The sequence below is a fragment of the Lucilia sericata genome, unplaced genomic scaffold, assembly GCF_015586225.1.
Source record: "Lucilia sericata isolate MDLA Ls3-8-SP2 unplaced genomic scaffold, ASM1558622v1 Contig001025F_arrow, whole genome shotgun sequence".
Classification (NCBI taxonomy): Eukaryota; Metazoa; Arthropoda; class Insecta; order Diptera; family Calliphoridae; genus Lucilia; species Lucilia sericata.
The window spans coordinates 57,775-80,999 of record NW_023995007.1 but is presented as its reverse complement, the minus strand read 5'-3'; the positions used below and the strand labels follow the sequence as shown (position 1 = coordinate 80,999).

The window sequence follows — 23,225 nt, the reverse complement described above, 5'->3', positions numbered from 1 at the left end:
ACTGTACTAGACTACACTGTACTATACTAGACTACACTGTACTAGACTAGTCTATAGACCAAACTGTGCTAGACTAGTCTATAGACTAAACTGTAGACTGCACTTTAGACCAGATTATACTGAACTATATTTTGACAGATTCGATTCTTTTTTCAATTTTTCTGTTTTTAAGAAAATATTTTTGAAATAATTTTGTTAATTATTATATTCTATTTCCTTTCCCCTAGATTGCTTCCAGTTAAAGAAAATTTCCTGTGCCGTCAAGTATTTAAGGTAAGTTTTAAATATTTAATTTAACAAATTTAACCAAAAAGTCTATAAAACAAGCAGGTCGGTCCTTTTTTTTTAATATTAAAATAAAAAATATTAAAAATTAGAAAAAATTTAAAAAATTAATGACATGTATGAGCAACTAACTAAATAAATTAATAATAAGTTTAAAAGCTATTTAACTTAAAAAAATAATTAGCAAATATATTTAATAAAAATTTAATAATAAATTGCACCCCCCTTAAAAAATTAACTTAAATCCAGCAAAAACTCTTTAACTACCCCCTTTTAACATTAAACTAATACTATAAAACAGTTTATTATTTTAAATTTTAGTTATTTTTTTGATAAAGTATTTATTATTTGGTATTTGTTGATTATTTAACAAAAATTATACATTTTATTTTAAAGATTTTAAGCTACTTTTTTGAAAGAAAACTAAATTCCTTAAAAATGTAAGAACAAAATTTGAAGCATACTTTTGGTTGTTTTGTTGTAACAAAACAATTGTGTGTCTAGTTGTTTATAATACATTTATTATTCTCTTTTGTTGGAGGGCAAAAACAAAAATTCCCTGATATTTTTTTGAGTTTTAAATGCTAAATATTTTTATTATTATCTTCACCCCCCTAAAAATATGCTTAACATAAGTCTTAAGAAATTCTTTATATTTTTTCTTTGCTTTACTTAAAAGCTTTTTATTTGCATATTTTTATATTTTTTTGATAAAATAAAATATAGGATTAAATTGAAAAGTAAAGATTGGGAGTGTAATAAAATTTACTGTAATAAGTTTTTTTTTAAATGTTTTGCATATTTTTAGAGAAACCAGGGGAGTAATTTATAGATTTTGAAAGGGAATTTACTATATAACCAATCAATTGATTATGCAAAATATTTTAGCAATTTTAGACAATATGTTGAGTATTTCTTATGTAAATAAGTACTTGTTAATAGTACTTATTTAAAGATGTTATATTCAATAGGCTGTTAGCAGTAGTTTAAGGAGATTATGAAGTAAATTTTTTAGACAATTTTCTTTTAAGTTATAAAGAAAGAAGAAAAATTAAACATTTTTTTTATAAAAAATTAAAATATATAAGAAAATGTATATTTTTTTAACTAAAAATGCCCTTTCATTTCTCTCAAAAAATCACTTTTTCAAAAAGAGACTTTAAGAGACTTTTAAAAGATTTTACTACAATTTGCAGTTTTGGTAGACGTTTTATAAGCTATGCTAAAGTTTTAAATAACTCAATTCCTGGAGGTCTTTGTCATATATCCTTTTAATGAGAATGTGTTAAAATCACTGTTTTTTATTATTTTAAAAAAACTGTGAGAATCCTAATTTTGTTGAAAACTTGAAATTTTTAAATAAATTGTTTCTTAAATCATTTGAAAATTTAGATGTTGAATAAATGACTTTACTACAACTTGTTGTTTTTGTAGGAGATTTAAAAGCTTTACTAAGTTTTCTGATAGCTTGAGTCCTTGAAGACTTTGTCATATATCCTTTTTATGAAAATATGTTTAAATCACAGTTTTTAGTAGGTTTTATTTAAAACCGCAGAGTTTTTTGCTAAAGATTACTAATTTTGTTAAAAACTTGAAAATTTTAAATAAATTGCCTTTTAAATCTTTTAAAAATGCAGCTTTTGAAAAAATTACTTTACTACAACTTTCAGTTTTGGTAGCTGATTTATAAATTATACAAAAAAAGTTTGTAATCCAAGTCCTTTAAGACTTCTCTATATGTCCTTTTTATTACAACATGTAAAAATCGCAGTTTTAGCAGGTTTTATTTTAAAACTAGATGGATTTTCCTTAAAGACAGCTTATTATGTTGAATATTTGAAAATTTTAAATAAATATCCTTTTAAATCCTTTAAAAATTAAGCTTTTCAATAAATAAATTTACTACAATTTGCAGTTTTTATAGCCGATTTATTAGCTATATAAAATTTTTGGATATGTCTAGTCCTTTAAGATTTGGTCATATATCCTTTTTATGCAACTATCATAAATTGCATGGTTTGTTATGTTAAAGTTATAATTTGCTAAGGTTTAACTTGTATAAAACTTTTATGAGCTGAAATTATGAAATTTTTAAATAAATCCTCTTCTAAGTTTTTCGGAAATTCAATTTTTGAATAAATTTTTATGCAACAATTTGTAGTTTTAATAGACGCTTTATAGACTATACAAAAAATTGTAAAACACAGTCCTTGTAAAGTTCACCATATATCCTTTTTTAAGAAATTTTCAAAATATTTGTTTTTGATTAAGTAGAGCTATAGTTTTGCTAAAAAAAACTCTAATTTTATTAAAACTACTAGTTTTTAAATAAGGGACAAAGCATTTGCTGGCATGAACAAACAAAAAACTAACTATAAAACTTAACTATTTCCTGCTACTGTTAAGTGCTATTGTTCCTAGACTTAAGTGTTTTATACAGCATACAATGAAATAAGTCTAAGTCCAAAAAAAAAAAAAAAAATCTTTATTAAATGTAAAAATCTTAAAAAAAAGAGCGAATAAAACAATGGAAAAAACATCTTATAAAATATAGACCTCAAGACATGTTATTGTCTTTAAAAAAAATCTACAAAAAACACTTGTCTAACTAACGAACTAAATAACAAACTAATATTAATAACATTGTTGTGTCCTCATTCATGCGACAACATCCACAACAATATTATCATCAAAAGCAATTGTTTAACGCTTATACGCCCTCTCTCACAGACTATCTCCCAACTGTTAGCGACTTGCTGATGACGATGATGAAGAGATGTTGTGTTGATATGTCAACCAACAATTTATAGTCTGTGAGTTTGAGTCGTTGTTGTTGTTGATTTTCTCTAAGTATTTTTCACTATTATTTGTATAAAAATTACATAAAAATTGTAATAAATACAACGACAAACATATAAAGAGTTCAAGGTTTTTGTGTGTGATTTGTTTTTGTGAAATCAACAATGGCAAAAAAAAAATAAATAAAACAAACAAACAAGGTCATGCATGTCTAACAACAGCTTTAACAATAAAATAAATGCAAAAAAAAAGGATTTCCACTAACAAACAATCAAACAAATAAATAATAGTGAAAACAAAAATAGAAAAAAAAAAACTATGAAGAGGACAGGATTTTCTAAATGCTTGATAACAATTTGAATTGTATGAGAGTAAAAATTACATGTTGCTTTTGTAAAGTGTAATTAAAAGGAATATGAATATGATAGATAAACAAAAGTATAAAAAAACTTTTTCAAAAAAATATTAAATTTTTATTTTTTGAAATTTTGTTTTGTTTTTGTTAATAAATATTAAATTTTAACAAATTTTGGGATAACTTAAGTCCTTAGAGACTTTGGCATATATCCTTTTTATGACAATAACTTAAATATGAATTTTTCATTAACTATTCTATAAAAAAAGTTGAATTTTACTTTGCCAAGAAAACATTTTTTTTAAAGAAAAATTTTTTTCTACAAATATCCTTTCACATCCTTAAAAAAGCAACTTTCTCCCATTTGCATTTCATTTGTCATGAAAAAAATTGTTGTCACATGAGTCCTGTCAGACTTTGTCATATATCCTTTTTCTATAAATTTCTTAAATTTAATATTTCTTATGAAATTTTCTTTGAAAGCAAAGAGTTTTATCATACAAGAGAATTTGTTCACTGAAAACTATAATTTTTCGAATAAATGTTCTTTCACATCCTTAAAAAAAACTCTTTTTTTTGGAAAGACTTTGCTACAACTTGTAGTTTTTATAGGCAATTCATTTGTCTTGCAAAATTTTCTTGACACTTAAGTCCTTTAAGACTTCGCCATATATCCTTTATCTACAAATTACTTAAATTTGATATTTGTTAAAAGATTCTCTTAAAAATCAGTGAGTTTTATCATACTAAAGAATTTGTTCATAGAAAACTATATTTTTTTATAATAAATGTGCAAGGACATCCTTCAAATGCCACTTTTTTTATAAACGATTTTGCTATAACATGTAGTTTTTGTAGTCAATTCATTTGCCATACAAAATTTTTTTTTGTCACTTTAGAATTTCGTCATATATCCTTTTTCTAAAAACTTCGCAAATTTAATATTTATTAAAAAAATTTACTTTAAAAGCAAAGAGTTTTATCATACAAAAGAATTTGTTTGCTGAAAACTATAATTTTTCCAATAAATGTCCTTACACATCAGTTTTAAAGAGCAAATTTATTTGTCATACAATATTTTCTTGTCCTTAAGTCCTTTAGGATTACGCCATATATCCTTTTTCTAAAAATGTCTAAAATTTAATATTTGTTAGAAGATTCTCTATAAAACCAGTGAGTTTTATCATGCAAATGAATTTATTCACTGAAAACTATAATTTTTCCAATAAATGTCCTTCTATTTTCTACAAAAAGCCACTTTTTCCACAAACAACTTTACTACAACATGCAGTTATAAAAGCCTATTAATTTCTCATATATAATTTGAACACAGCTTAAGTCCTTAAAGATTTCACCATATATCCTTTTTCTATTAATTTCTTAAATTTCATTTTTATTACAAGATTCACTTAAAAACCCATGAGTTTTATAATGCAAAAGAGTTCTCTTAGCAAGTAAACCAAACTTCTCCAATAAAAGTCCTTCTATTAGCCTCAAAAACTCACTTTTGCAATAGAACACTTTTTTACAACATGTAGTTTTGATAGACAGATCATATTCCATAGATATTTCTGTCGTAACTTAAAACTTTCAAAACATCATCACATATCCTTTTTATAGAAATTTGTTAAATTTGAGTTTTTGTATAGGATTTAGTGAAAAGATATGGGATTTACCTGGCAAAATTTACAAGAAATTAAAATTTTCCTATAAAAGTCCTTTTTATCACCTTCAAAACATGACTTTTCCAATAGAAGACTTCACTACAACATGTAGTTTCATTAGCCGTTTCAAATGTTGTAAAAAAATCTTTTGCAACTCAAGTCCTTAAAAAGTTTAACATATATCCTTTTTATAGAAATTTCTTAAACTTCAGTTTTTCTACATATTTCATACAAAAATTTCAAAGTTTTATCAGATTGAAACGTTTTTAAATTGAAAATTTAAGTTTTTTACTTAAAATTTTTCTAAAATTTCTTGAAAAATTTACTTTTTTGAAAAAAATCTATACCACAACATGTAGTTTTATTAGCTGTTGAATTACGCTGCATTTACTTTTTTGTAACTTTAATCCTAGAGTGGCCGGCCATATATCCTTTTTATACAAAATATGTTAAATTAAATATTTCAGCTTTTTTATTTTAAATTAACAAAAGTTTTAGCAAACCTAAGAATTGTTTGGAAAAAAATTAAAAATTTTCAAAGAAATTTCCTTACAATCCTTTGGAAAATGCAAAATTTCAATAAAAAATTTTACTACAATTTAGGGTTTTTCTAGGCGAATCATTTGCTGTTTAAAATTTTTCTTTAACTTTAGTATTTAAAAAGTTTGCCATATATCCTTTTTATAAACCATGTCTTAAATTTAACAGTTTCGTATTTTCCATTAAAATATTCAAGAATTTCTTTAAAAAAAATTCATTTTTTAGAAAATCTCAATAAAAATGCTGTTATATTCTTCTAAAACACACATTTTTAAGAAAAAAGTTTTACTACAATATGCACTTTTATAAGAGGATTCATAATATATATAAAGAATTTTTGTAACTCAATTATGTAGGGAGCCCGCCATATATCCTTTTTAAGGAAAATACTTTAAAATCATTATTTTTTTCATTTTGACTTAAAAAACTTGTTTTTCTTAACAAAAACTAATATTATTTTGTTAAAAATTTGAAATTTAAAAAACAAATCTGTTGCCACTTACCTGCGAACGGCAATTTAAAGATGAAATACTTTACTACAATTTGCAGTTTTTGTAGATGATTGTGTTGCTGTATGAAATTCGTTTCTAACTCAAATCCCTGAAGACTTTATCATATATCCTTTTTTTGAAATGTTTGAAAAATCATATTCTGCAAGGTTATTCGGCTCACTGTCTTGTTAAACGTATACCACAGATAATTCGGTTATAGTTATCTCAAAGTTTTGTTGCTTTTACTCTATTTGTCGTTTAATTTTATTGTCTCTGAGTGGCAGTTTCTATACAATTCTTTAATGGATAGTGTATTTTATAATCCTTTGGCCACGAGTATGTGTGCCTGATGCTTTTGTGTTTGTTAAAGCCTGTGGTTTTTCGACAGAAAAGGTAATTGCTAACACATGTGTGTCCTCGCTTTTTTGACTTTAAATAAAAAGCTTTTAACTTTTATTGTTGTTTTCAGCTTTCGAACAGCATGTGCTAAAATCATAAATAAAAAAACAAAAACATATACTTAATAGTGGTGTATTTTCCGGTCTTAAATTTAAAATAAGAGATTAAAAAAGCAACAAACAAGCAATAAACATAACAAATTTTATTAAAAAAACTAAAAAAACTATATATATATATTTAAAGAACAAATTGTTCTAAACAGAATCTTTCAATATAAACTCAACTGCTCTACATTTTGCCCCTTGCTGTACGTAAATACTTCTAATTAAACTTGTGTCTATTCTATGGTTTTCTCTCCCCCCACTCTCTCTTCTTTTTGCTTACTTGCTACCGGATGTTTGCTAACAAACATGTAAAATTTATATTACTATTAGTTGTTGTAGCTCGGTTTCTCTGGGTCCTCAGTTAGGCCACTGTTTCCGCTTCCGTTTTTATGGTTTACTCTTTTAATTGTCATTATCCTAGATAATGGTTTTAGTTGTAGGTTTTTTTATTATTATTATTCGAATTGTGACCAAACGTAAAACGTTATTTAGGGTTATTTTATATACTTGTATACATTACTGTTAAATTGAGTGAAAATAATGTTTGTTTTTTCCGCTCAACATTTGAAGACTTTTTTGGAAGGAAACGTGTGTTTTGTTCAAATTGTGGAGGACATTTAATGTTTAGGTATAATAAAAATGTTTATTAAGAAAATTGTACTCGACTTTTAGTTGTTTAACATAATTAGGAACAAGCTTTGTTATATGTATGTTTAACCAAGGTTGCGTATACTTATTATATGTTTTTACTATTATTTGCATATTAATCATACGCACGGATGGTTCCAAAGAAAACAAATTTTAAGACTTTCAATGAAAACAAAGTTAAAGCTAGAACTTAACTAGAACTTAACTAGAACTGAACCAGAACTGAACTGAACTAGAACTGAACTAGAACTGAACTAGAACTGAACTAGAACTGAACTAGAACTGAACTAGAACTGAACTAGAACTGAACTAGAACTGAACTAGAACTGAACTAGAACTGAACTAGAACTGAACTAGAACTGAACTAGAACTGAACTAGAACTGAACTAGAACTGAACTAGAACTGAACTAGAACTGAACTAGAACTGAACTAGAACTGAACTAGAACTGAACTAGAACTGAACTAGAACTGAACTAGAACTGAACTAGAACTGAACTAGAACTGAACTAGAACTGAACTAGAACTGAACTAGAACTGAACTAGAACTGAACTAGAACTGAACTAGAACTGAACTAGAACTGAACTAGAACTGAACTAGAACTGAACTAGAACTGAACTAGAACTGAACTACAACTGAACTAGACTATAGATTAGATTATAGATTAAGACTATAGACTAGACTATAGACTAGACTATAGACTAGACCATAGACTAGACTATAGACTAGACCATAGACTAGACTATAGACTAGACTATAGACTAGACTATAGACTAGACTATAGACTAGACTGTAGACTAGACTAGACTAGACTATAGACTAGACTATAGACTAGACTATAGACTAGACTATAGACTAGACTATAGACTAGACTATAGACTAGACTATAGACTAGACTATAGACTAGACTATAGACTAGACTATAGACTAGACTATAGACTAGACTATAGACTAGACTATAGACTAGACTATAGACTAGACTATAGACTAGACTAAAGACTAGACTATAGACTAGACTATAGACTAGACTATAGACTAGACTATAGACTAGACTATAGACTAGACTATAGACTAGACTATAGACTAGACTATAGACTAGACTACAGACTAGACTATAGACAAGACTATAGACTAGACTATAGACTAGACTATAAACTAGACTATAGACTAGACTATAGACTAGACTATAGACTAGACTATAGACTAGACTATAGACTAGACTATAGACTAGACTATTGACTAGACTATAGACTAGACTATAGACTAGACTATAGACTATAGATATCTTCCTGAAAATTTTTAAAAAGTATGCTTCAAACAATTATAAGTTTTAGCTTGAAATCAATTTTATTATAATTTTTTAAACAACCATTTTTTAAGTTTAATTTAAACAATTTGTAACTGTATATATTTTTCCTTTTTAAATTTTAATTTCTGCTTTAATAAATAATTTTATAAAATAAAACTCAACTGTCCTTTGAACAAAATTTCTTCCTGCATTGTGTATAAAAACAATTTTTTTTTTTATTTTAAAAAAAATAGTATGTATTTTTATGCAAATTATCGAAAACTTTAAACAGCAATATAAAACCGACTACAATATATTTTATACTTTTTTTGTTATAATTTCTCACTGTTTTTTTCTTCTTTCCCCTTTTTCCTCAAACTTTTGGTTATTCTTACTCCTCATTTGTGTTTCTTTTCAACCACAACCAACAACTCTATGTAATATACTATTTTAATCACTTTTTAAATTCGTTTAAAAATATGAAAAAATACACAACTTAAACCACTTTAAACATTTTAATTGAAATGCTGACTATAATTTAAATAAAAAAATTATTATTAAATAAATTAATGCATCATGTATGGGACACAATCTTGCACGTGAATAAAATTTTAAAATAATCTTAATGGAATTCTAAATGCAAAAACAAATCTTTATGCAATTTCGTTTTCATTTCAAATTTAAATTAAATTTTAAAAAAATTATTTTTTTTTTAAATTATTTTCAAATTTATTCTTATTATAATAATATTTGGAAAAAAATCATAATTTAATAAACTAAATTTTAAAAACAATGGCGTTTTAATTAAAAAACAAATTAAAAAACTCGTTTCTTTAAAAACAATGCACTACTACTACTACACTCATGTAAAATTTAAAACACTAACACTACAACAACAATAACAACTTGTGTACAAACACTCACAACTACATCCTCTCACTTAATTGCTACACGTTGATAAAACAACGACAACTACTACTACAACAATAAAAACAACAACTATAACAAATAATAAATAAATAGGAAGGTATTGAAGTAAGTACCTCTACGAAAACCTCAACAAAAACACCCTTTAAAAAAAATAAATAAACAAACAATAAAAAATGTGTTTCTGTTTCCGTTTTAATAATTTAACATTTTTACTACAATGTGTTGGTGTTAATTGTTGAAAAAATTTTCTCCTTATTTTCATTAAAACATTTTAAATTACATTTTAATTTTTTAAATTTAATAAAAAAGCTAAATTTATGCTTTAAGTAGTTTTGCCTGAAATTTATTAAAACAATTTAGTAGAAATTAGTTTAATTTAAATATTTTTAGTTTTACCACTAAACAAGAATCACATACAAACTAAAATTTATAGTTGAAGAGCATGCAAAATTTTTTTGAGTTGAAAATTAGTTTAATTTTTAGTTTTAGTTGTTTGTTCCTGTACAGTTTAGCTATATACCAATTAAGTTTACAAAATGTGTTAAATGAAAATGTATAGTTTTATAACAAAGTACTTAAAAATATAGCATATGAAAAACATTGAATTTTTAAAACAGAACTTTTGAACAAGAATTGGCCCAAAAATGATCTAGAACAGAACTAGAACATAACTAGAACAGAACTAGAACAGAACTAGAACATAACTAGAACAGAACTAGAACAGAACTAGAACAGAACTAGAACAGAACTAGAACAGAACTAGAACAGAACTAGAACAGAACTAGAACAGAACTAGAACAGAACTAGAACAGAACTAGAACAGAACTAGAACAGAACTAGAACAGAACTAGAACAGAACTAGAACAGAACTAGAACAGAACTAGAACAGAACTAGAACAAAACTAGAACGAAACTAGAACAAAACTAGAACAGAACTAGAACAAAACTAGAACAGAACTAGAACTAGAACAGATATAGAACAGAACTAGAACAGAACTAGAACAGAACTAGAACAGAATTAGAACAGAACTAAAACAACAGAATACTATAGACTAGACTAGACTATAGACTAGACTATAGACTAGACTATAGACTAGACTATAGACTAGACTATAGACTAGACTATAGACTAGACTATAGACTAGACTATAGACTAGACTATAGACTAGACTATAGACTAGACTATAGACTAGACTATAGACTAGACTATAGACTAGACTATAGACTAGACTATAGACTAGACTATAGACTAGACTATAGACTAGACTATAGACTAGACTATAGACTAGACTATAGACTAGACTATAGACTAGACTATAGACTAGACTATAGACTAGACTATAGACTAGACTATAGACTAGACTATAGACTAGACTATAGACTAGACTATAGACTAGACTATAGACTAGACTATAGACTAGACTATAGACTAGACTATAGACTAGACTATAGACTAGACTATAGACTAGACTATAGACTAGACTATAGACTAGACTATAGACTAGACTATAGACTAGACTATAGACTAGACTATAGACTAGACTATAGACTAGACTAGACTAGACTAGACTATAGACTAGACTATAGACTAGACTATAGACTAGACTATAGACTAGACTATAGACTAGACTAGACTATAGACTAGACTATAGACTAGACTATAGACTAGACAATAGACTAGACTATAGACTAGACTATAGACTAGACTATAGACTAGACTATAGACTAGACTATAGACTAGACTATAGACTAGACTATAGACTAGACTATAGACTAGACTATAGACTAGACTATAGACTAGACTATAGACTAGACTATAGACTAGACTATAGACTAGACTATAGACTAGACTATAGACTAGACTATAGACTAGACTAGACTATAGACTAGACTATAGACTAGACTATAGACTAGACTATAGGCTAGACTATAGACTAGACTATAGACTAGACTATAGACTAGACTATAGACTAGACTATAGACTAGACTATAGACTAGACTATAGACTAAACTATAGACTAGACTATAGACTAGACTATAGACTAGACTATAGACTAGAGTATAGACTAGACTATAGACTAGACTATAGACTAGACTATAGACTAGACTATAGACTAGACTAGATAGACTAGACTAGCTAGACTAGACTAACTAGAGGACTATAGACTAGACTAGGACCTATAGACTACTATAGACTAGACATAGACTAGACTAAGACTAGACTATAGACTAGACTATAGACTATACTATAGACTAGACTATAGACTAGACTAGACTAGCTATAGACTAGACTATAGACTAGACTATAGACTAGACTATAGACTAGGACTATAGGACTAGATAGACTATAGACTAGACTATAGACTAGACTATAGACTAGACTATAGACTAAGACTATAGACTAGACTATAGACTAGACTATAGACTAGACTATAGACTAGACTATAGACTAGACTATAGGCTAGACTATAGACTAGACTATAGACTAGACTATAGACTAGACTATAGACTAGACTATAGACTAGACTATGACTAGACTATAGACTAGACTATAGACTAGACTATAGACTAGACTATAGACTAGACTATAGACTAGACTATAGACTAGACTATAGACTAGACTATAGACTAGACTATAGACTAGACTATAGACTAGACTATAGACTAGACTATAGACTAGACTATAGACTAGACTATAGACTAGACTATAGACTAGACTATAGACTAGACTAGACTATAGACTAGACTATAGACTAGACTATAGACTAGACTATAGACTAGACTATAGACTAGACTATAGACTAGACTATAGACTAGACTATAGACTAGACTATAGACTAGACTATAGACTAGACTATAGACTAGACTATAGACTAGACTATAGACTAGACTATAGACTAAACTATAGACTAGACTATAGACTAGACTATAGACTAGACTATAGACTAGAGTATAGACTAGACTATAGACTAGACTATAGACTAGACTATAGACTAGACTATAGACTAGACTATAGACTAGACTATAGACTAGACTACTAGACTAGACTATAGACTAGACTATAGACTAGACTATAGGCTAGACTATAGGCTAGACTATAGACTAGACTACAGACTAGACTATAGACTAGACTATAGACTAGACTATAGACTAGACTATAGACTAGACTATAGACTAGACTATAGACTATAGACTAGACTATAGACTAGACTATAGACTAGACTATAGACTAGACTATAAACTAGACTATAGACTAGACTATAGACTAGACTATAGACTAGACTATAGACTAGACTATAGTCTAGACTATAGACTAGACTATAGACTAGACTATAGACTAGACTACAGACTAGACTATAGACTAGACTATAGACTAGACTATAGACTAGACTATAGACTAGACTATAGACTAGACTATAGACTAGACTATAGACTAGACTATAGACTAGACTATAGACTAGACTATAGACTAGACTGTAAACATAATGCATAAATCTCTTAAACTTTTAACAAAACTCTTCCCCAAATCCTCTTTAACATAAAAACCACCCAAAACTTTTACTTATTTTCTCATCCTAGTAGCATTTTACTGCTTAGCCAACAATCAATTAAATTTCTATATTAAAGATAAATACAACAACTATTAATTCTACTTAAGCTTAAGTGCAATGAAATGCAGTAGTCATACATACATACATACATGGAAACACAACACGCTCACCTAGTCTAGCATTAATATAGAAAGTCATTCTTTACAGCTTAAAAAGCTATTAAGACATTAAATTATAAACAGCGCTCAAGAACACACTAGCACACAATTGCATAAATCCTTACAATCACACAGACAGCCATAGATACAACATGCACACTTAATTCCAAATAAAAGTGAGATAGAGAAGAAAAATAAATGTTGCACGTACATATTTTAGCGTTAGTTTTTTCGACAGATATTTCTTTAGTAGTTTTGCCATGAATGCGCTTTTAAATGACTTCTATTAAAAATAAATTAAGTCACAAAAAAGCCAAATAAGTGAGGGAGAGAGAGTTGGAAATGAAAGAATAAGGAATAATGACATTGTTCATGTTGCTACAAATATTTATGGCCACATATTTTAAAAAGTCATTTCAGAAATTTGTAATTAATTTTAAGGTGTTAAATCAACTTGAGTTTTCTCCTAAATGTATACCATAAGACATTGTACAGCCGTAAGGTAGACTTTAAAAACGCTAAATAAAAATAGCAAACTTAGAGGAGAATAATAAATTTAATTTCAAGATAAACAGATAATTAAATTTTCTTAATAAAAAACTACTAAACACTTCACATGTGTAATAAACATATAAATATATTTCAAAAACATATAAATAACCTTACATCATTACCCACTTACCTCTCTGCACAAAAGCCCTCAGTTGCGAAGAAACGTAAAATAAATTATAAATTTATTTTATTAACAACTTATATGACCAACAGCTATTTTTACAGACTCTCTGGCGCTTTCAGTATTTTTTAACTAAATATATTTTACAAACATGTTCACACACACCCATACAGACTCCCCCTTTACCCTGACAGTATACTACGTTTATCGTTATGCAAATTCAAAAGCAGCAGCTCTTATGCAAAGAACAAAATATATTCTATATAAAAAATATATATTTTTTAATATTCAATTTGAAAAACAAAATTTTAGGGCAAATAATATAAAGAGTATTCTCATACATACATGCAACTTTATTATACAAGTGAATCTATGAAAATAAAGTTGGGGTTTTCATTTATATGGAAAAAATGCAATATTTTTTTGTCTTTAAAAAAGGAGTGGGAATAGAGATGCCAGATAGTAAAGACATACGACTGGGAATGAACTGAACTAGAACTAAAGTAGAACTGCAATAGAACTAAAGTAGAACTGAACTAGAACTGAACTGAACTAGAACTGAACTAGAACTGAACTAGAACTGAACTAGAACTGAACTAGAACTGAACTAGAACTGAACTAGAACTGCACTAGAACTAAGTAGAACTAAAGTAGAACTGAACTAGAACTGAACTAGAACTGAACTAGAACTGAACTAGAACTGAACTAGAACTGAACTAGAACTGAACTAGAACTGAACTAGAACTGAACTAGAACTGGAACTATAGACTAGACTATAAACTAGACTATAGACTAGACTATAGACTAGACTATAGACTAGACTATAGACTAGACTATAGACTAGACTATAGACTAGACTATAGACTAGACTATAGACTAGACTATAGACTAGACTATAGACTAGACTATAGACTAGACTATAGACTAGACTATAGACTAGACTATATAGACTAGAACTATAGACTAGACTATATACTATAGACTAGACTACTATACTAGACTATATAGACATGACTATAGACTAGACTATAGACTAGACTATAGACTAGACTACTAGATTAGACTATAGACTAGACTATAGACTAGACTATACTAGACTAGACTAGACTATAGACTAGACTATAGACTAGACTATAGACTAGACTATAGACTAGACTATAGACTAGACTATAGACTAGACTTAGACTGACTATAGACTAGACTATAGACTAGACTATAGACTAGACTATAGACTAGACTATAGACTAGACTATAGACTAGACTATAGACTATAGACTAGACTATAGACTAGACTATAGACTAGACTATAGACTAGACTATAGACTAGACTATAGACTAGACTATAGACTAGACTATAGACTAGACTATAGACTAGACTATAGACTAGACTATAGACTAGACTATAGACTAGACTATAGACTAGACTATAGACTAGACTATAGACTAGACTATAGACTAGACTATAGACTAGACTATAGACTAGACTATAGACTAGACTATAGACTAGACTATAGACTAGACTATAGACTAGACTATAGACTAGACTATAGACTAGACTATAGACTAGACTATAGACTAGACTACAGACCAGATCAAAAACTTGTATTTATCAAAGAAAATTTGGACATAAGCTTTTGTCTCTGGCAACCCTCTTGCTCTCTTTTTGCATGCGGTTACACAACATTACCTGTGTTATTTTTTTTTTATTTGCAATATTTTTTATCTGTAAAAAGATACAAATACTACTTGTACAGCCAAAAAGACTGTAACACGTAAATGCTAAAAGTGTCAAATGGAAATAAATTATTTCAACTCTCATACTCACTTCCCTAAAAGTAGACAACAAAGTTATCCAGCACCAGTTATAAACACACATACATATGTTTAACTTTAACACATAAATAGAAACTCATACAAATACAAAAACAAATAAATAAACTCACATATGTATTACCTTGTGTTAAAACAAAAATTATCGAATTAAATATTTCAGTAGTGGAGAAGTTTTGACTACAACTTTTTGTAACTTTTATTTTTCATATGAAAGTATGTTGAAAGTTCAAGGATTTTATCTTCCCACTCATTTAGTTAAACGACCGAAAAACAAAATTACAAAAACAAAAGTATATTAATAAATTATAAATTATCAAAAAAGTTTTTTCTTTGTTTTTTTAAACGAACAAAAAAACTATACATTTTCAATAGAATTGTAATTTACATAATAAATTAAGTAACTATACAACATATGTTTAAATAAAAAGCTTTTTTAAATAATTTGTTTAGAAATTGACAGTTTTAGAAAGGTTTAAATGAGCAAACCAACAAACTTTTTTAAACCCTAATATTAAGTAAATTTTTGTCTAGTAAATTTTTGTTTATTACTTTTTTGAACAAAAAATATTTTGTTGGTTTCATTAATGTTAAGAAAACTACTTATCTGTAATTATTTCTTTTGCCTTTACTGTTATCAAAAACTAAATTCCTTTTGTTTTATTTTTATTGTAATTTAATAATTTTAATTGTTGTTTTCTTTGGCATTCATTATAATAAATTTTACAATTAAACATGTTGTTTGTGTTCTCTTTTCATTCTTTCCTTACACGCTTGACATGATCAGGGTGCTGCCAGGTTGACAAAAGAAGACATTGAAAAAGTTTTTTCACTTTATGACAGGGTAAGTGGAAAAATTTTAATTAAAATAAAAGAATAAAATTAAAATCATATCAACATCAATGTGTCACAATTTAGACCGTTCAACACAAAGAAAAAGTTGTTAATTTTTTAAATCTTTAAAATTTTATTTTAATCTAACATTTATTACAAGACTTCTAAAAGCAATAATGTTCCAATAAAAGCCATGTTTTCTTTTTACCATAAAAAACAAATAAATAAAATCAAATTAACGCTAATGAAACAGATGTTGCTATTTCTAGCTAAATGTCTGTAATAATGGTAAAGGAAACATTTATTGGGTCATAATGTATACATAAAGAACAAAAAATAAAACAGTAAAAAATACAGTTACAGAAGAAACCAACGGAAAGAACAGAACTAGAACAGAAATAGAACAGAACTAAAACAGAACTAGAACAGAACTAGAACTAGAACAGAACTAGAACAGAACTAGAACAGAACTAGAACAGAACTAGAACAGAACTAGAACAGAACTAGAACAGAACTAGAACAGAACTAGAACAGAACTAGAACAGAACTAGAACAGAACTAGAACAGAACTAGAACAGAACTAGAACAGAACTAGAACAGAACTAGAACAGAACTAGAACAGACTAGAACAGAACTAGAACAGAACTAGAACAGAACAAGAACAGAACTAGAACAGAATAGAACAGAAGTAGAACAGAACTAGAACAGAACTAGAACAGAACTAGAACAGAACTAGAACAGAACTAGAACAGAACTAGAACAGAACTAGAACAGAACTAGAATAGAACTAAAACAGAACTAGAACAGAACTAGAACAGAACTAGAACAGAACAGAACTAGAACAGAACTAGAACAGAACTAGAACAGAACTAGAACAGAACTAGAACAGAACTAGAACAGAACTAGAACAGAACTAGAACAGAACTAGAACAGAACTAGAACAGAACTAGAACAGAAATAGAACAGAAGTAGAACAGAACTAGAACAGAACTAGAACAGAACTAGAACAGAACTAGAATAGAACTAGAACAGAACTAGAACAGAACTAGAACAGAACTAGAACAGAACTAGAACAGAACTAGAACAGAACTAGAACAGATCTAGAACAGAACTAGAACAGAACTAGAACAGAACTAAACAGCACTAGAACAGAACTAGAACAGAACTAGAACAGAACTAGAATAGAACTACAGAACTAGAACAGAACTAGAACAGAACTAGAACAGACTAGAACAGAACTAGAACAGAACTAGAACAGAACTAGAACAGAACAGAACAGAACTAGAACAAATAGAACAGAACTAGAACAGAACTAGAACAGAACTAGAACAGAACTAGAACAGAACTAGAACAGAACTAGAACAGAACTAGAACAGAACTAGAACAGAACTAGAACGAACTAGAACAGAACTAGAACAGAACTAGAACAGAACTAGAACAGAACTAGAACAGAACTAGAACAGAACTAGAACAGAACTAGAACAGAACTAGAACAGAACTAGAACAGAACTAGAACAGAACTAGAACAGAACTAGAACAGAACTAGAACAGAACTAGAACAGAACTAGAACAGAACTAGAACAGAACTAGAACAGAACTAGAACAGAACTAGAACAGAACTAGAACAGAACTAGAACAGAACTAGAACAGAACTAGAACAGAACTAGAACAGAACTAGAACAGAACTAGAACAGAACTAGAACAGAACTAGAACAGAACTAGAACAGAACTAGAACAGAACTAGAACAGAACTAGAACAGAACTAGAACAGAACTAGAACAGAACTAGAACAGAACTCGAACAGAACTATTACAGCACTAGAACAGAACTAGAACAAAACTAGAACAGAACTAGAACAGAACTAAAACAGAACTAGAACATATTTAGAAGAGAATTTGTACTTATTATTATGACCCTTACTGTTTAATAAAAAATCAATACCAACACGTATTGCAGCCAACAACAGATGCTGATCATAAATTATGATTTCTTTTTTAACACACATGTTTACTTTTCTCCATTTCCTTTGTTTGTTTTCAATTCAAAACAGGACAATAGCGGTTCTATAGAAAATGAAGAATTGAAAGGATTTCTAAAGGATTTATTGGAATTGGTGAAAAAGGTAAATTAAAATTCTTACAACAATATTTTAAAGAAAAATAAAACTTAAGCAAAAATTTAAAATATTTTTAAGAAGAACTTTAATATTTTGCTATTTTTGTTTTCTTAATATTATTTATGCAGGATGACTATGATGCCTCCGATTTGAAAGCTTTCGAAGAAACCATCTTACGCGGCGTAGGCTATGACAAAGATGGTAAAATTTCCCGCAAAGAACTGACCATGATTCTGTTGACTTTAGCCAAAATGCCACCAGAGGATGATCAGTAAATTTTCTTTTAGATTTGCAAGATAACTAACTAACACACACACATTTTTTGGGAATTATTAAATAAAAAAATTAATATTTAAATAAATTTTAGCCCTGATTTGAAATGGTTAAGGCAGATATATAAGCGAAAAATTATACTTTATTTATGAATAATAAAAAAACAAATATTAGGTAAGAATTATATACAAAAAAATCTATAAATTAATTAATAATATTTGTAAGTTTAATAAAAAGTAATTGTAAAATCAAGAATTTTAATTTTTGCTAAAACAAAATTACAAAATTTAAAATAATTTCTTAGGAAAAGGAAAATGAAGTACATATAGCAACTATGGGTTTTAAAGAAGCTGAAAATAATAATTATGTACCTTAAACTAGGCAGCGGTTTATTACATTATTAGCTCCTAAAAGTATGTAAAACATAGTTGAAATATTTACGCATTTTTCTAATAAAGCAAGTTTTTTTGTATGAATAACAAGAAAAAAATAATACACCATTGAAATAAGGAAATTATAAAACGCCATTTTATTAAAGAGAAACGAATTAATAGTAAATCAACGATTTTATTATAATTTAAGAACAATTTAAACAAAGAAAGATAAAAGCAAATTTATTTATTTTATTTAGATAATTTTTTATAAATATTAAAAAAAACAAGATCATGTAGATTTCTTTTTGATAAAATTTAAAATTATAAATAAAAATATAAAACAAATTATGTAATCATTAAACAATAAATGAGACAAGCTGTTATGCCAACCTAAAACCTATACTTTAAGGCTGTAACTTGTTACAAATTAAATAGCCTATTTTTAGGCTTTTTGAAAACTTGCCTTGTTTATTGTTTACACTATCACAAATTCTGTTTTAAGTTTTTAATTATAACATACAAAAAAGAATTAACTTAAATATTTCTGTAGCTAAATGTACTTAAAATTTAAAATAAAAACAATTTGCTCCAAGAACATTCTCTAAAACTCAAAAATCTTGCTTTTTGCAAACAATTCCTGAAAAATAATAAAAGATTTATTATACTTTTCCAATTTATAGGCAATTTTAAAGATTAACTAAAATTAAGGCTTTCAACAAAAAACTCATTAAAACATCCACAAAACAGGGAGAGGGGAATAAGAAATTAGCTCTAGTTCAGTTTTAGTTCAGTTCTAGTTCAGTTCTAGTTCAGTTCTAGTTCAGTTCTAGTTCAGTTCTAGTTCAGTTCTAGTTCCGTTCTAGTTCAGTTCTAGTTCAGTTCTAGTTCAGTTCTAGTTCAGTTCTAGTTCAGTTCTAGTTCAGTTCTAGTTCAGTTCTAGTTCAGTTCTAGTTCAGTTCTAGTTCAGTTCTAGTTCAGTTCTAGTTCAGTTCTAGTTCAGTTCTAGTTCAGTTCTAGTTCAGTTCTAGTTCAGTTCTAGTTCAGTTCTAGTTCAGTTCTAGTTCAGTTCTAGTTCAGTTCTAGTTCTAGTTCAGTTCTAGTTCAGTTCTAGTTCTGTTCTAGTTCTGTTCTAGTTCTGTTCTAGTTCTGTTCTAGTTCTGTTCTTGTTCTGTTCTAGTTCTGTTCTAATTCTGTTCTAGTTCTGTTCTAGTTCTGTTCTAGTTCTAGTTCTAGTTCTGTTCTAGTCTGTTCTGTTCTAGTTCTGTTCTAGTTCTGTTCTAGTTCTGTACTAGTTCTGTTCTAGTTGTTAGTTCTGTTCTAGTTCTGTTCTAGTTCTGTTCTAGTTCTGTTCTAGTTCTGTTCTAGTTCTGTTCTAGTTCTGTTCTAGTTCTGTTCTAGTTCTGTTCTAGTTCTGTTCTAGTTCTGTTCTAGTTCTGTTCTAGTCTGTTCTAGTTCTGTTCTAGTTCTGTTCTAGTTCTGTTCTAGTTCTGTTCTAGTTCTGTTCTAGTTCTGTTCTAGTTCTGTTCTAGTTCTGTTCTAGTTCTGTTCTAGTTCTGTTCTAGTTCTGTTCTAGTTCTGTTCTAGTTCTGTTCTAGTTCTAGTCTAGTTCTGTTCTAGTTCAGTTCTAGTTCAGTTCTAGTTCAGTTCTAGTTCAGTTCTAGTTCTGTTCTAGTTCTGTTCTAATTCTGTCCTAGTTCTGTTCTAGTTCTGTTCTAGTTCTGTTCTAGTTCTGTTCTAGTTCTGTTCTAGTTCTGTTCTAGTTCTGTTCTAGTTCTGTTCTAGTTCTGTTCTAGTTCTGTTCTAGTTCTGTTCTTGTTCTGTTCTAGTTCTGTTCTAGTTCTGTTCTAGTTCTGTTCTAGTTCTGTTCTAGTTCTGTTCTAGTTCTGTTCTAGTTCTGTTCTAGTTCTGTTCTAGTTCTGTTCTAGTTCTGTTCTAGTTCTGTTCTAGTTCTGTTCTAGTTCTGTTCTAGTTCTGTTCTAGTTCTGTTCTAGTTCTGTTCTAGTTCTGTTCTAGTTCTGTTCTAGTTCTATGCCAGTTCCTCTTCCCTGCCATCTGTTCATTGAACTTAATTAAATACAAACTAAAAACTCTTTTGAAACAACAATAACATTTGAGAGAAAGATACCTTACAAACAATTATAACAATAAAAATAAATAATTAAACATTGATAGTAGTTTCCCAATTTGTAATAAAAGAAATACAAAAGTTAAAACTTGTGAAAGAAATTTATAAATGTTACTCAGTGTAAACATATTAAATAAATTTTAATAAAAATATATATGGATGTTAAAAATATTAAATAATAAGGAAAAACTAAAAATTTCTAGACAAAACAAATTTGTGGAAGAACTAAAATTAACAAAAAAATTCACTTTAATGTTCCAGCTGAAACCCTGAGGTTATTAATATTAGAAATTTGTATTTGCCAAGTGAATTTTTGTGTAATTTTAAGTTTTTCCAGGAAAATCTCATTATATTTATTCCCCTTTTTTAAATAAAATTAAAATAAATTTGTGTAACTTTAAACTATGAGGTGCTATCAATTTTCAGTTTTACGTTTTTCCCCTTTTACTTGTTAACTGAAAACTATAAATAACTTTTACTTCTAAATAATTATGTTCTTTTTTATTTATAAACAAAAAAAAAATAAAACAAAAATATATAAAAAATACTGCTAATTAAAATTGTTGTTAAACTCTAAAATCTTTACTATAATCATATCAAAGCTTTCAGAACAAAAAAAAACTAATAATACCAAAACTACTTAATAATCTAATAACTCAAAAACCCTAAATGGTAATAAATTTATGAAAATTCTCTTATTAAAAAACGAAATAAAATGCTGAAATAATAAATAAAATATAAAAAAATAAAATATTTAAAAGTTTTTTATTTTGAAAATGGGATTTTTATTTCCCGATTTTCGGATAAGTGAAAAATTGTGGGCAATTTAACAATATTTTATTAATTTTAGTTAATATATGAACTTTGAAGAATTTTAGTGTATTTTACCAAAATTTTGCACTTCCCGGTTTTCTGGGTTTATTGAAAAATATTTGGGAATTCACAAAAAACACAATTTTGTTATAAAAATACTTCATTTATGATTAAAGGAATTGAAAAACAAAGATTTCATGGTTTTTAAATTTCCCGACTTTCTGGGATTATTAAGAAGATTTTGGGAATTCATCAATAAAAGTATTTTGTTGTCTAAATACTTTTGATATTATTTTGGGAATGTAAAATGTACTTTTTTGATGAATTTTGCACTTTCCGGTTTTCTGGGATTGTTTAAAAATATTTGGGAATTCACAAAAAACTGAATTTTGTTATATAAAAACTTCATATATTATGTAAGGAATTGAAAATACAATGTTTTCGCTGATTTTGAATTTCCCGGTTTCTGGAATTATTGAAAAGATTTTTGGGAATTCAGAAATAAAGGCGGGGAAGTGTAATTTTGTTATCTAAATACGTAGTATATTATTTTGGGAATTTAAAATGTACTTTTTTGTTGAATGCTGCAATTCCCGGTTTTCTGGGATTATTTAAAAAATTTTGGGAATTCACTAAATAATACAATATTGTTATATAAACACATCGTATATGAGTTTAGGCTTCACATAAGATGTAAGGAATTAAAAAAACAAAAATTTCGCAGATTTAAAATTTCCCGGTTTCTGGGATTATTTGAAAAAATTTTGGGAATTCATCAATAAAGGAATAGAAAACAATTTTGTTGTAAAAATACTTTCTATAAGATTTTGGAAAGTAAAAATCCAAAATTTCCTTGGATTTTCCACATCCCGGATTTCTGGGATTAATGAAAAGATTTTGAGAATTCGACAAATTAAATCATTTTCTTTACAAAAATACTTTATATAGGTTTTTAATGATTTAAAATGCTTACTTT

The 23,225-nt window shown here is 27.7% G+C and overlaps 1 protein-coding gene across 3 annotated transcripts in view; it reads left to right on the top strand.

Annotated features, from left to right (window-relative positions):
- Nucleotides 1-20,166, top strand: part of LOC119609654 (calbindin-32) — a 64,814-nt gene extending 44,648 nt beyond the window's left edge. For 2 of the 3 annotated variants that reach the window (XM_037964504.1, XM_037964505.1), the window contains exons 8-12: nucleotides 228-273; nucleotides 9,596-9,607; nucleotides 16,502-16,558; nucleotides 18,599-18,670; nucleotides 18,793-20,166. In XM_037964504.1, coding sequence (XP_037820432.1) covers nucleotides 228-273; nucleotides 9,596-9,607; nucleotides 16,502-16,558; nucleotides 18,599-18,670; nucleotides 18,793-18,939 — 334 coding nt within the window. In that variant the 3' untranslated portion in view covers nucleotides 18,940-20,166. The remainder of the gene's footprint in view (nucleotides 1-227; nucleotides 274-9,595; nucleotides 9,608-16,501; nucleotides 16,559-18,598; nucleotides 18,671-18,792) is intronic. The other variant, XM_037964506.1, reaches the window with a different exon arrangement.
- Nucleotides 20,167-23,225: the final 3,059 nt, after the last annotated feature.